The sequence below is a fragment of the Solanum tuberosum genome, unplaced genomic scaffold (assembly GCF_000226075.1).
Source record: "Solanum tuberosum cultivar DM 1-3 516 R44 unplaced genomic scaffold, SolTub_3.0 scf00230, whole genome shotgun sequence".
NCBI classification, from domain to species: Eukaryota; Viridiplantae; Streptophyta; class Magnoliopsida; order Solanales; family Solanaceae; genus Solanum; species Solanum tuberosum.
In genome coordinates, this window is record NW_006239156.1 from 712,196 (window position 1) to 727,426 (window position 15,231).

Below are 15,231 nucleotides of genomic sequence, written 5' to 3' on the forward strand. Positions count from 1 at the left end.
ATTAAATATTTAAGATATATATTATTTTTTGAAAATATATTAATTAATTAACATATGTTCTTAACTAATAATATGAAAAAATAATTGATTTATATTTTTTCAAATTAATATATTTCAATTGAATTGTTCATAAAAACTAAAAGTATGAAGTTTCTACGAACATCGTGAAATGCAAGTTTGATAAAAAGATTAATATATAAACAAAATGTCATAAATTATTAAATTGTTTGACAAAAAGATAATCTATCAAGTCTAACTAAAAAATGACTTGCACTTTGAATTCAATATTACTAAAACAAATAAAACTGAAAATATAACATACGTTATAAATTCAAAACAAAAATTTAACATAATACTCTTATCGCAAATTTCAACACAGCATACATAAATATGATTTTATTTTTAATTTAAAAAAGAAAAGAAAACGTAAGTCTATAACCTTACTTAACAATAAATTCTATTTTAATTTTAAAATTAGAATACTAATAGAATTATGCTAATGAAAAAATAAGCATGGCATAAAGAAATTGATAATTGATAATATGAAAAAATTGCATCGAATCACATGAAGTAAGGTTGAGAACGAGAAGAAAATGAAATATAATAATATAAAATAAAACATAGACTTTTAGAAAGTTTTAGAATAATAAAAATAAAAAAAGAACTTACAACAATAGAAGTAAAAAAATTTAAAATTTAAAATTTAAAATAAAAAGAAGAAATAATTAAAAAAAAAATTAAAAGTAATCAGCTGGTAATTACACCATGTAATTACCGTCAATTTATAGTCTCTGCTTGTGAATTGAAGAGTGTAACCCCCCTGCCAATTACACCAATTACATGCTAACCAAGTAATTATATGTTCTACCAAACATGACAGACAATGTAATTACACTCAATTACACCAAATCCAATTACCAGAGTGTCCTTCCAAACAGGCCCTTAAGGAAATTCTATTCAATTAATAAAATACTACACATTATAATATTTTTATATAAATTATACAGATCTAAGTTTAAAAATATTTAAGTAAAGTAATTATTTCGAGTTTAACTATTGATAAATATAGTAATTTAATAATAATGAAAATAATTTAATACTAAATAAAATAATTTTTATAAATTATGCACACTAGAATATATAATTTTTAGACAAAATCGATTAACATTTTAAACTCGAAATATGTTTTAAAAATATGTATTTAATCGAATAGCAATTCTGAAAGAGTTATAGGTTGGTCAAAATTGAGTGTCAACAGCTGCCCCTTGGTTGCTTGAGAATGAAGAATGAATTGTTGGGCAACCAACGTTGACTTAGTAGCCGATTTTGTCTGACCGACGAAGGATGTCAGTGGGATCAATTGAAATGACGTATTGTGAAAAGGGTACGCCCAAGACTTTGGTATTAAGCCGCCTGCATATCTGTGGTATTACTAGAATCATGCCATGTGTAGTTTTAGATTTAGGAACAAACGAAGCTCCTAAAATTGAAAAAAAGGGTATGATATCCGAACGGAAATGTTAACAGCTTTAATGGTTAAGATTAGAGTAGCAGGAGAAAAGCATGACAGAGCGATTTCAAGCTTAAGCAAGGATCAAATGAAAAGAAGTAATACGAGTAGCAAATTAAAGAATTGATAGGGCCTTTGTTGCGATAGACATGTAAGCATGGTAATCGTAGCTGAGATGGCGATTGATCTTATCTGAAAAATATCAGTCTCTACAAATCTGTAACTTGTAATACAACTAAATAAAGTGATTAGAGCAGATATATCAAATAAATGATAAATGTAAAAATGATGCAATTTTCCATATCGACCATGATATTTGCCTTAAAACTATGAAAATGATGGCTTAGGCTATGATGTCTAGGGCCATGATATGCAAAAATTAAATCATCAGGTCATGAAATGTTATCCAATGGGCCATGAAAATGATGCCTTTAGACTATGACAGATTTGGATCATGATATACATAAATTAAATCATTAGGTCATAAATTAAGTCCGCAGGCAATGAAAGATGATGCCTTTGGACTATGACACCTTCAAAATATAAATATGAGTAAAGAGAGCGTATCTGTTTTGTTGTAATTCGAGCATCTTGTGACTTGATTCAATAGTAACTCTGTACACATGTATCCAGACACATGCAGTTCTCAGGCTAATATAATATCGGGCACATGCATTCTTCGGGCACAATGCAATATTGGACTCAATGCAATATCGGGCACATGCAATCTTCGGGCACAATGCAATCTCGGGCTCAATGTAGTATTGGGCACATGCAATCTTCGGGCACAATGCAATCTCGGGCTTAATGCAGTATCCAACACAATGCATAGTAGTTGAGGGCATGAAGTATCTTGGAACTTCGCCTTATAGAAAGGATCGAGTGCCATTTGTATCTTGACCCTTAGTCCTATAGTAAGGAGAAGGTGTCGTTGAATGGCGATTTGTCGGGCTTACAACAGTCAGGTGATGTTGCAATTGCCTTTTTGTATGTACCTATCATTTCTGCATTCAAAGAAAGATTGTGAGTTTATAAATGGGGGTGGTTGATTTGCTTGGACCGGCGGGCTCCCTTTGACTTGCCATCCAGACCTTTCCGGGCATTTTCTTTGAGGAAAATGTAAATAGAAGAGGAGAGAAAGTTCGAAAAAGCTTTTGAAAACGTTAATATAAAAAGTACTATTGAATCTCTGACCATGGCACAGTTTAAGAATTTACAACATCTGATAGAGAAAAGGTCCCTTCGATTTTTTTGAAAAACATTCGAAAAATTGCTACCCCAGTAGCACTTATGTTATTTCAATTTTTGTTGGCGATTGTGGCTTTGATTGCTGTGAATTTTTGAGAGGATTTGCCCAATCTTGATTTGCGCGGAAATACTCGTTGAAGGAATTTTTGATACCCTCTCAAAAATTTTGCCCCAACAACTGATTTGCAAGAAGTAATGCTTTTGATGGAATTTTCGAGTTCCTTTCAAAAATTCTGCCAAGTATCGAGATTTTGCAAGGAAAATGCTCTTTGATGGAATTTTTGAGACCCTCTCAAAAATTCTGCCCCAGTTACACAATTAATGGGGAAAAATATTTTTATTATGATAAGACCGAACTCCATAGGAGCGCCTACGTATCCCCTCTCAAACGGGAATCAGGTCTGACGTAGTTCCAAAGTAAAAGAGCATGAAACAAACTTAGATGTAGTATCTCTTCACAACATTTGAGTTGATAGGTTTGGGCCAGACTTCTCCATCCATTTCTGCAAATATAAGTGCTCCGCCCGTCAACAACCGAGAGACTATGTATGGACCTTGCCAGTTTGGTGAGAATTTACCCTTTGCTTCATCTTGATTTGGGAAGATCCGCTTCAAAACCAGTTGCCCAAGTAAGAAATGTCTGGGTCTAACCTTCTTGATGAAAGCTCTGGCCATTCTATTTTGATAAAGTTGACCATGACAAACGACATTAATCCTTTTTCCGTCTATTAATGCCAGATTCTCCGACCGAATTCGTATCCATTTAGCATCAGTCAGTTCCACCTCCTAAATAGTCCTTAGAGATGGTATCACTACTTCAGCAGGTATCACAACTTCATTACCATTTACCAAAAAATAAGGTGTAGCCCCAGTAGAAGTTCTGATGGTAGTACGATATCCCAGCAAGGCAAAGGGTAGCTTTTCATGCCAATGCTTGTGATTCATCTTGCACAGTATCCTCTTGATGTTTTTGTTTGCAACCTCAACCTCTTCATTCATTTGTGGTCTATATGCTGTCAAGTTTCGATGACTGATCTTGAACTTCTCACACAATGATCTCATCAAATCACTATAGGTTGGTTCCGTTATCAGTGATGATTGACTCAAGAATTCTGAACCTACAGATAATATGAATTTTGAAAAAGTCATCCACAACCTTCTTTGTCACCGATTTATGAGAGGTGGCTTCGACCCACTTGGTGATGTAGTCAATTGCAACAAGAATGAATTTGTGTCCATTAGATGATGTTGGCTCGGTTGTACCAATGATGTCCATGCCCCAAGCTACAAATGACCAAGGTGAACTAGTAACATGGAGTTCGGTGGGAGGAACTCGGGTCATATCTGCATTAGTCTGACACTGGTGACATTTCTGAACATAGCGAATGTAGTCTGTCTCCATGGTTAACCAAAAATATCCCGATCTCAAAATCTTCTTTGCCAATGTAAAATCGTTCATATGGGGACCACATGTTCCTGCGTGTATCTTTTCAATAAATCTGTTAGCTTCTCCAGCTTCGACGCACCTTAGCAAACCCAAGTCGGGAGTCCTCTTATAAAGGATTTCTCCACTTAGAAAGAATTGATTTGCTAACCTTCGAATTGTGCGTTTTTGTACACTTGTTGCATCTTTTGCATACTCACCATTCTTCAAATATTATCGTGCATCATTGTACCAAGGCTTTCCATCAGGCTCTTCCTCAACATGAAAGTAGTATGCTGGTTGCTCATATATATGATGCAAATGGGATCGATGTATTTATGATCATGATGTTGAATCATAAAGGACAAAGTGGCTAAGACATCTGCGAATTCATTCTGGATCCTTGGTACATGTTTGAATTCTTCCTTGATAAAGCTTTTGCACAACCTATGAACTCACTCCAAGTATGGTAACAACTTCCAATTCTTTGTTGCCCACTCGCCTTGAACTTGATGAATTAATATATCTGAATCTCCTATTATTAGTATTTCTTGGACATCCAACTCAATCGCCCGTCAGAGTCCCAATATGCAAGCTTCATATTCGGTCATGTTATTTGAGAAAATGAGTCTGATTTTCGCCGATATCGGATAAGGTTGCCCAGTTGGTGAGATTAGAACAACTCTGATGCCAGATCCGCTCAAATTTTTGGCTCCATCAAAGAACATCCTCCAACCATCATAATCTTTAGAGATGTATTCCCCCACGAAATATACTTCCTCATCTAGAAAGTAAGTCTTCAATGGTCTGTAATCATCATCTACAGGATTCTCCGCCATATGATCTGCTAATGCTTGTGCCTTCATTGATTTTTGTGTAACATACACTGTAAAACTCGCTCAAAAGTATCTGCCATTTAGCCAGTTTACCTGTGGGCATGGGCTTTTGAAAATATACTTCAGATGATCCATCCTTGAAATCAGATAAGTAGTGTGCGAGGAGAGGTAGTGTTGCAACTTCTGAGCAAACCCAAGTTAAAGCAAAACATGTACATTCCAATAGAGAATATCGAGCTTCATATGATGTAAACTTCTTGCTCATGTAATATATCACCTGCTCCTTCTTTCTTGTTTCATCATGTTGCCCCAAAATGTAGCTGAAGGCATTATCCAATACCGATATGTACAACAACAATGGCCTACCAGATTCGGGTGGAACCAACATAAAATTTTCTTTCTTCCTCCGTTCATACGTATTTCATACATTCCAAATATGGAGTTGGGTAAAATTTCATGTGATTCGGTAAACAAAATAGAAAAGCCATCATTGCTAGATCATTTATCTAATCTATCTAATTAGATGCAGAATGAACCAATAGTGGGATTTTTTGCTAAATGGGAAATTTAAAGTGCTCGGGGATGGAAATGAGGGAATATCTACAATGCCTGGATTTAATCAGATACAATTTTGAAGGATTTTGTAGGTTCATTGATCAAGGTTTGACGGAAGAACTTTAGAAGTTTCCAAAAATTGAAGAAACAGATAAAGAAATTTAATTTCAATTATTTGTGTGGAACCAACACAGGAGAATTGGACAAATAATCTTTGATCTTTTCAAATGCTTGTTGACACTCGTCTGTCCATTTCACCGCATCATCCTTCTTCAACAACTTGAAAATTGGCTCACAAATGACAATAGACTGGGCTATGAAACGACTGATGTAGTTAAGTCTCCCCAAGAAACTCATTACCTCTTTCTTACTCTTCGGGGGAGGAAGATCATGAACGACTTTGATTTTTGATGGATCCAATTCTATACCCGGGTGGCTGACAATGAAACCCAGTAGCTTTCCAGCAGGTACACTAAAGACACATTTTGCAAGATTCAGCTTTAGGTTATACTTGCGTAGTTTGGCAAAGAACTTTCGCAAATCATCCAGATGATTCGAATCCTTCTTTGACTTAATGATGACATCATCCACATAAACTTCAATTTCCTTATGGATCATGTCGTGAAACAGAGTAATCACTGGCCTCATGTATGTAGCCCCAACATTCTTTAACCCAAAAGGCATCACCTTGTAGTTGTAGACACCCCACAGTGTGATGAAAGCAATTTTCTCAGCATCGACCTTGTGCATCTCAATTTGATGATAACCAACAAAGCAATCCACCAATGATTGTGTTTCATGCTTAGTAGAGTTGTCAATTATGATATGTATATTGGGCAACATAAAATTGTCCTTGGGACTAACCTTGTTGATATCCCGATAATCCACACAAACTCTGACCTTTCCATCTTTCTTGGGCACTGGAACGATGTTTGCAAGCCAGGTTGGATACTCCGTCACTTGAAGAATTCCAGCCTCAATTGCTTTGATATTTCCTCCTTGATTTTCAAACTTAACTCATGCTTGTATTTTCTTAGCTTCTGCTTCACTGGTGGGCAGGCTGGATCAGTGGGCATCCGATGAGCTACTATGGAAGTGCTTAGCCCTATCATGTCTCCATAGGACCAAGCGAATATATCCTTATTCTCTATGAGACACTCCGTATACCTTTCTATTTATCTTCCCTCATATGGATGCCTACTCGGGTCTCTTGTGTTACCTCCAAACTTCCCAGATTTACCACTTCCGTTTCTACTGAGTATGGATTGAACTTTTCCTCGAATTCCTCAACTTCTCTGATCAACTCTTTATGGACTTCCCCTTCTTCAACCTCTTCTAGGTCATTAATGTTAAGTTGTGTGGTCTCATTATGTGCCACAGTCTCAGATTCAATATTTTTATAAAAACAATTGGTGGAAGAAAGAATTAAACACACATAAATATAGGATATTAAATAATTGGGAAAAGAATTTTATTGCTAAAACTCAAGAGTTTCATAATACTAGCACTTGAAAACAATAAAAGAGATCTGGAACTGAAAAACTGTTTATTGAAAACTTTTTAAAAACATGATAGAAAACACCTTCCAAAGCTACCCAGATCCCCGACAACGTCTGTATGGAGTTTAGGTCTAATTGCTGATGTCGATATTTGATTCCTTGCTTCCTCTAGGGTCCCCTTTCTCCTCCTTGTTGATCACGACATTACAAACCTTCCCTTCCTCCTTGGTCAAAGAAAAATCGTTCATGCCCTCTGGAAGCTCATCGGTGATACTCCCCATGAACCCGGCTGATAGAAATAATTGGTGCAACGATGGTATGGGATGCCTCAATAGGTAGTAGTACCCATCTATAGGTGATTGCCAATCAAGCCACTCATCGGTAGTATATTTATATCCCAGGACAAAAGTGGTTGAATGACGAACGATTTGTATAGGCTCGACTATTTGTTGTAATCTGGCCCCCAAACCTTTCCCAAGTTTACAACTAAACCAGGCCATCATGTCTATGATCTTCTGGATAAACCACAGTTTCACTTCAATGTCGCCAACAAGCTCTACCGTATGGAACATCTCACCGTCTAGATGACCTCTTCCTTTAATCACATTTACATGATGTCTTCTTTCCCCATGGACTACCACTTATTCATGATCCCATTCAAATTTCAACTATTGGTAAAGAGTAGATGGAACTGCTCCAGCTATGTGATTCCAAGGACGACCCAACAATAGGCTGTATGAGGTTGGAATGTCAAAGACTTTGAAAGCTATTGGGAAGGTAGCAGGGCCAATGAGCATGTCCAAGGTTATTTACCCAATATTCCCCTCTGAGAATCATCAAATGCTCTCACATTCATCTTCCAGGTTTGTATCTTCGCACTATCCACGCCCAACCTTGTCAACGTGCTCAGAGGACAGATGTTCAAACCAGAACCTGAATCAACCAAAGCTTTGGTGATTACCTTATTCTGGTATTGAACAGAGATATACAAGGCTTTATTGTGGGATGTTCCTTCAAGTGGTAGCTCATCTTCATGTACCTCCCCATGAGTGATGCTAGACGGGACATAAGCTTCACCAAAAACCTTCAAAAGGGCATTCCGATGAGTTTCAGAAGATTGCACCAATGACAAGATGGATATTGGGACGGGGTTTTACTCAATTTCTCAATATAGAGTATTCTTTGGCTTGCACTTTCTTCTAGACACCCTGCTCTTCAAACTCTACAATTAGTGGCTTGGATTTTCTAGTGCTACCCTGAACCAAATTCTCGGAAGTGTATATTCTACCGGATCTATTCACTCCCGCTGCAATGTCTGCTTCTTCAACTTTTGCCTTTCCTTTTCTGTAATCCCATGGAACAACATGGGTATCATATGGGATAAGGGGAGGAGCTCTAAGGACATTGAATGGGGGACTAGGCATGGCGACCTCAACCTCAAAAGGAGCACGCCTTTGCACTACAACTGGCATATTGATGGTAGAAGTCATGGCTTCTTCTAGCTCGAGGAATCAAATGGATCCCTCCAAATCCACCATATCACCAACTTTTACCATATTGACATGGTGGTTAGGAAGAGGATTGTTTTCAACATTTAGTGCATGATCCTTGAGCTGGATGGCCTTTTGTATCAATCAACATTTGAACCTTATCTTTCGAAGCTCTACAAATTTCAGTAGTATGACCCTTCATCCCAGAATGATAAGCACATACCTTGTTAGGGTCATACCATTATGCGTGGACATCTACAGGCAATGCAGGGATTGGGGTAACATAGCTAGCCTCTTTCAACCACTCATAAAGTTAGGCTATGGATTCGGCCAGAAGGGTATAGTTTTTTTGTGGGTCTTCTTTCATATGGAGGTCTGTTTCGATAATTTGGTGTGTGAGTAGGTGGTGGGGATTGGAATTATGCAAGCTGGGTGTTATAGACATGATATGTGGCTTGTTGGTACAGTGGATGAGCATTTTAGTAATATGAGGGCATGTGATGGGGAGATATAGGTTGTGGAGCTGGGGTATATGTAGATGGAAGATATGGAGATTGAGGATATTGAGTTTGAGGATATGGAGATGGAGGTGGGGTTGTCACTTGGTAGTTATAAGGGGTTTTGGTTCCCTGAACCATCATTGCCGAACATGTTTTCTTCCAGTTATCTGCCATTGATGAGTCCACGAATTAGACTCATTTAGGGCTATATTTTAATAAAATTAGTGTCCTCAAATGTTTATTTAATCTCAATATCTGATGAAAACCCATAAGTGTTAGGTATTTGAAGATTGAAGGAAAGCATGGACACTACGCCACAAAAAGGAACAAAAAGACTATAAAGAACGAAGAAATGAAGTCCTGAGGATTGTTGAGTCCACTTGGCAAGTCGCCGAAGGGTCTTACCTCGCCTTTTGTTCTAGAGTGCTGAGCCCTGAAGGAAAGGATCTAATTAGCGGTAAAAAAGAGCAGTCGGCGCATCGCCGAGTGGTTTCGCGAAACAGTACTACACCGCCCAATGGTCCAGGACGCGAAGATGATGTAGGTATGAACTGAAGACGATGAACTACACCAAAGGGTGAATCGCTGAGTTGATTAGCGATTCCGACTAACTTCGTCGAGTGATCCGCTGCAGCACCACTTTCTGAAAACTATAAATACTAGTTGAAGTTTTTATATTAGAAAGAATTATCATAATATTGATATCATACTTTTAGATATTTTTAGCTTTTAATTTCTTGAGTTTCAAGTTTGAGAGGGTTTTGAAGAAGAAAATTCAAAGGGTTTCATCTCCATGATTTTGGGCTTGGGTCTTTTGGATTTTTCATTCTTGGCTTGTATTGAGCCTTAAATATTTATACCCATTTGAATGCAAACTCATTTAGGTATAAATTTCTATCTCTTAATATGTGGCTAAAAACCCCAATTCTTGGGGTGTGATTTGTTAATATGGGTTAGATTAGTTGTTGGGTCTTGCTTGCTGATAGTTTAATTGTAGTTTAATTGTGCTTTCGTTTAGTAGTTGTGGATGAATCTAATGAATTTGTAGTTGCAAATACAAGTTCACTCATGTGTTTTCGGCTTGCTCGAGTGAGAGGTCGTAAAACTAAGACTACTAAATTGATGGCTAGTGGAGTGGGTCGACATGAGGTTCAACTCGAGAGAGTGAACCCTAGTCTCATATCCCACACACTCAGCTCGAGAGAGTGAGTGGGTTAAGGCGTAGGCTGGTCTTCATGCGGCAAGTGAGTGTCCAAGAGGAACCTATTTGAAACGGGGTAAGTTGCTCAAGCGACAGTTTATCCCATTTAAAGCTTAGCTTAGTCATAATTACTCTATAAGTTCTCTATCAAAAGAATGTACCCAATAATATTGTTTATCCCATATTCCTATCACATCCCAAGAATCCCCTCTCATTATTTACATCTCTTTGCATCTTTACGGTTTTTTCTTACTTGTGACAAAACCCTAAATTGATATTTGACACTTTTGCGTCACCCCCTTTTGATTTATATTGTTTTTAATAGATAATGTCTTTAACTATGACTAATTAGAACTAAATTCTAATTTCCTACTAATTCTCAAAACCGCTCCCTTGGAACACGACCCCAACCCTTGGTTGGGTTACTATACTAGCGTACGATCGTAGACACTTGCATTGGAAGTTGTATCATTGATTACGATAAACATCAAAATGGCGCCGCTACCGGGGAGTGGTGTTATTTGAGAATATATAGTTTAGTAGAGTTTTTGTTCTTCTTGGGTGTAGTTTTACTAACTTTATTTTTAGTTTCGTTTTTCTTTGATTTGTTAATTGTATGCAGACACCCTGAGGATGGCTGATGAAAGAGGTGTCAGGTTGACTCTGGCAAACCAAGAAGTCGAGGGTGACTTCATGCTCACTGTGCTGGCGACTCAGCTTAACGACTTGGCCACCAAAACATCAGAGGTGGAAGTCCAATGCAACAACAAGGGGAGATATATACCCCCTCATAAGCGGAGGAAGTCGAGAGACTGGGAGAAAATCGTGTCGAGGACACACTTCAAATCATTTTCCAAAAGATCACCGATCAAGATCGAGTGTTGGAAGAAATGAAGGAGAATATTGAAGTGTTGAATCAAATGATTGGATCTCACTCTAGATCCATTCATCTAGTCAGGTCACTCCTGAGTTTCGATGTGCCTCATCTCCACCCAAATGACAAATTCGGGTTACCTAGTGACATTGGGGCCAACCCCAATAATGGAGAATGAGAAAGGACTTGCGTCGTGCCACGACGTTAAATAATGCGCTTCTTGGGAGGCAACCCAATGTCTTAAATGTTTAGGATTTGCTTTTATAAATAATGGTGTGTTGATTTTTGTAGGTTGAAACGAAAAAAGTGTTGAAAAATGCAGGTTGGCGAGCACAAGTTCCGTTCCGCGATTCGCCAAATAGGTCGGCGAGCCCGACTGGATCCGCCGTTGGCTAAACACAGGTTTAGTTTAGAGCCTGTAAAACTCGACGAACTTGAGAAGCAGTTCTGCATGTCGCCGACCAGATCCGCGATATCGACTCAGACCGCCGACTTAATCCCCAAGAAACTAAAGATTTTACAGAAAAAGGCGGGATAAGTGACCACTCGGGGAATTGCTAAGTGGGTCGGCGAGTGTGACTAACGTCACCGAATGGACACGAACTGAACGGTTATATATGGCCAAAAGTCTCATAATTTGAATTTATTTACTTTCCCTCACTCTCAAACCTCTCAAACTCATACCAAGGTATTATTTTTAAGATTGTTGCTTTCGATTAGTATTTTAGTCGGTGATTGGTGCTCGGAACTAGGATTTCTTTACTGCCTAGCATTTCAATCATATTTTAATTGGCATTAAAGGTTAGTTCCTAAAACCCCGAGTTTATGTTTGAAAATTTTGAACTCATTTGCAATAATTGTATCGTATTGATATGAGCTGGGCCTCTCTGATAGGAATAGATTGCCTTAATGTTGATTTGAATTTGAAATCGTTGCCTGTATTGATTTGATCGTCGAATGGCCATATTTTGATGCTTTTAGTCGATTGAAATTTGGTTGGGTTGAAAATGTATGTTGTTAGATTGATTGGGTGAAGTCTCAATAACCCTTGGTTGTGCCAAATGGCAGAAATTGCTCAATGATAAAGCAGCTGACACCATTCTTAAGGGTAATTGTCGTCAAATGGTTAAATACGGCAACACCGGAAAAAGTCTGAGTATTCTGGGGTGTTGGGTAGTGCGGGTCTTGATTGAATTCCACTTGTCCATGTTTTGATTTTGCTTTCAGGGTTTGGGAGGTTGATTTCGAGAAAATGGGTTGAAAATAGGCACGTTGGGCCGTTTGGCGAGTTGGGTCAAGCTCGCCAAACCACCCGGCGGTTCTCCCTATGACCCTATCTCGCCCTTAATTTCATGTTTTAGACTTTGTGGTCTCTGTAACTTTCGGCGAGAAGCCTTTGATCGCCGAAAGTAGTCGACGATTCGCCTATAGTACTCTTGATTGCCCTTTGCATGTTCCCCTAAGCTCTTATTGCACTGTAATTTTTGGCGAACAAACCCATGCTCATCGAAAGTAGTTGGCAATTCACCGAAAGGACCATACCATCGCCGACTTGCCAAAATTTTAAGCCAATCCCTTCGGCGAGCTCAATCTAGCTCGCCCAAGAGGTTTGGTGATCCACTGACTAGATCGACGACTCTTTCTGCAACACATTTTCTGTGCGTATATATGATTCTCTATTAAATTCAACCAATCTTTTGCAGATATGGTACGCACAAATTTAACTATGCAACCTCAAAAAGAAAGCATAGGGCATAACCATAAATGAGGGGGGATCAAATCCTCAAAAGAGAAGAAAGGAAGAACTCCCATCGAGTAAAGGCAAAAGGAAGAAGAGCATAGTAAGGAAATGAACAACTATTGAGACCCAGGCACACTTCTTTGAACTTGAAGATGAGCAGCCGTTGAGTAACCGAAGGGATGATCTCCTGGCTAGATCGTAGTCTACGTCCACCAGAGTCTCGTCTGCTGTTACTTCTCCTGAACCAGATTCATAGCCAGCTCAGGCACCTCCATTAACTCCTAAACTCCCTATCATACCTCAACCGAGATTGTTGAACAAATTAAAGGGTGATAGGGTACGAACCATCATAGAGGAGAAACTCTTATCTATGGAGGGCCTAAAAGGCAAATATCCCGATGTTTTAGACACCCTCCGCTACCATGAGTTCGAGCAGTTTACAAGGATCCGAGGCTCCTATATTCCATCTTGGGTTAGGGAATTTTACACAGCTTATGGGGAGTTGGTGCCTAAGAACAAGAAGAAGGCAAGCGAGTTTAGACCGGTAAAGTCGGTCATGGTCAGAGGCAAGGAAGTGGAGTGCCACAACGAGTATATTAACAATGTATTGGGAAGATCGCTGCACTCTGTACTTTCTTATGAGGGGTTGCCCATTGATGCATCCCTAGATGATCTGAAGGAGTGGTTGACTCCTTTGATTTCTGACGACACCACGAGATGGATCGGGGTAGGAGCTCCTATTGAGAAGAGGGATTTGAACATTGCTGCCAGGTTCTGGTTTGGCTTCATCAGCAGCACCATCATGCCATCCCAGAACGAGCCTATTCTATGCCACCCTAAGGCAGCCTGCCTTGGTTGTATCATGTCCAGGAGGCGGATCGATCTGGGGCTGCTTACTTCACAAGAGATGGTCATGAGGGCCAAACAGAAGCAAACTTCTCTACCATTCCCAGTTCTGATCACTGAGTAGTGCAGGCGTGCTGGAGTAACACAGGACACTGCGAGGGATATCGAGGTCACCCCTTCATCCTCTACTGACATCCGGCATATTGAGGTCGAGTACACACCCGAGGAGGCTGACAGAAGGAAAGCAATTCCAACAGATACTTCCCCAGAGTTCGATGTTGACTTGTTACTTGTAGATACATTTGCACCCACTCCGGCCTCTGGGCCATCAGGTACATCTGCTCCTTCCTCTTCCTCACAGGATCCAGGTGCTTCTTCGTCTGCCCAGCCTATCAGAATTACTCAGGCCATGATCCTGAAGATGGGGCAATTGGCCCAATCAGCTGATGCGAGGGCATCCCGAATGGAGAGATCAGTTCCAGGGATGATCGAGAGCGCCATATTTGTTGCACTCACCCCCCTCCAGACCTCTGTTGATTCTTTGACTTTGAGAGTTACAGGTTGTGAGAGCAGACAGGGGAGATCATCAGAGGTACGGACTTTGAAAGATGACGTCGCAGACCTGCGTTAGGACGTAGACTATCTAAAGTCTGTCGACTTCAATGTATTAATGAAGGTTGCCGATGATGAAGATGTACTAGTGACTTCAGAGATTCCTCCAGTTAACACTAGATATGTACAGATAGGTGATACAGTAGATGGAGATACTAACGAGGGGTTGGTAGCAGCGCATGAGGAGGAGACAAGAGATAGCCAGGAGGAGAGCATCTTTAGAAATTTGCCATATCTTGTGGAGACAGTTGTGCAGTCGGTGATCTAGACATCGCCTACTGAGATGTCCACAGCAGCTCCTAGTGGACCTGGCACTACTATTCTTCCTGAGGCTACTCCGGTCACTGATGTCCAAGTACATACTGCTGCTCCGAGCATTGATGCCTCGACAGAGGGAGAGGCTGTATAGACTGGACCTTTCTTTACCTCCCTCTCTGTCTTACTTTGATTACACATTTGGATATTTTTATTTACATTTAAGGATAAATACTTTTTATTTGTGGTGGGGTGAGGCTCACCTTTTGTTGTGTGATATTGATGTTTTTGTCTTGCGTATATATTGGGGCTGTTTTGCTTGAAATTGTGTTTTATACTGCTTGTGCGATAGTTTAAGCTTGTGGCTCCTTTTTGTTTTAATTGCAAAATGATTTTGACCATTTCGAAAATTTTTATTTTTCAAAATTTTTTGCCACCTCTTGTGATGTAAGTGGCTGTTCCATGGAAAATTTTAAGTCTCGGTTTTGATCAATACCGATGATTTGAATAGTGCTTACAATCGAACGAATAGGAATGTACGGCTATGATGAGACCAAATGAAGTTGCATAGACAATATGTGAACTCTTTGCATCTCGTTGTGATTAGCCATGTATCAAATTGATTCTCTTGTGATGACCGT

The 15,231-nt window shown here is 39.2% G+C and overlaps 1 protein-coding gene across 1 annotated transcript; it reads right to left on the minus strand.

Annotated features, from left to right (window-relative positions):
• Positions 1 to 3,196: 3,196 nt before the first annotated feature.
• Positions 3,197 to 4,160, minus strand: LOC107062464 (uncharacterized). Its single transcript, XM_015313139.1, has 3 exons — positions 4,022 to 4,160; positions 3,608 to 3,876; positions 3,197 to 3,544 (listed from the first exon to the last, which is right to left on the minus strand). Exons 1-3 carry the CDS (start codon positions 4,158 to 4,160, stop codon positions 3,197 to 3,199), a joined length of 756 nt encoding a protein of 251 aa, XP_015168625.1.
• Between the last annotated feature and the right edge of the window lie 11,071 nt (positions 4,161 to 15,231).

Coding starts and splice junctions, on each gene's coding strand:
- LOC107062464 (XM_015313139.1), bottom strand. CDS start 4,160: ATGGAGACAGACTACATTCGCTATGTTCAGAAATGTCACCAGTGTCAG. Junction 3,877..4,021: donor TTGGGGCATGGACATCATTG/GTACAACCGAGC, acceptor TATTATCTGTAG/GTTCAGAATTCTTGAGTCAA. Junction 3,545..3,607: donor GGGCTACACCTTATTTTTTG/GTAAATGGTAAT, acceptor AGGACTATTTAG/GAGGTGGAACTGACTGATGC.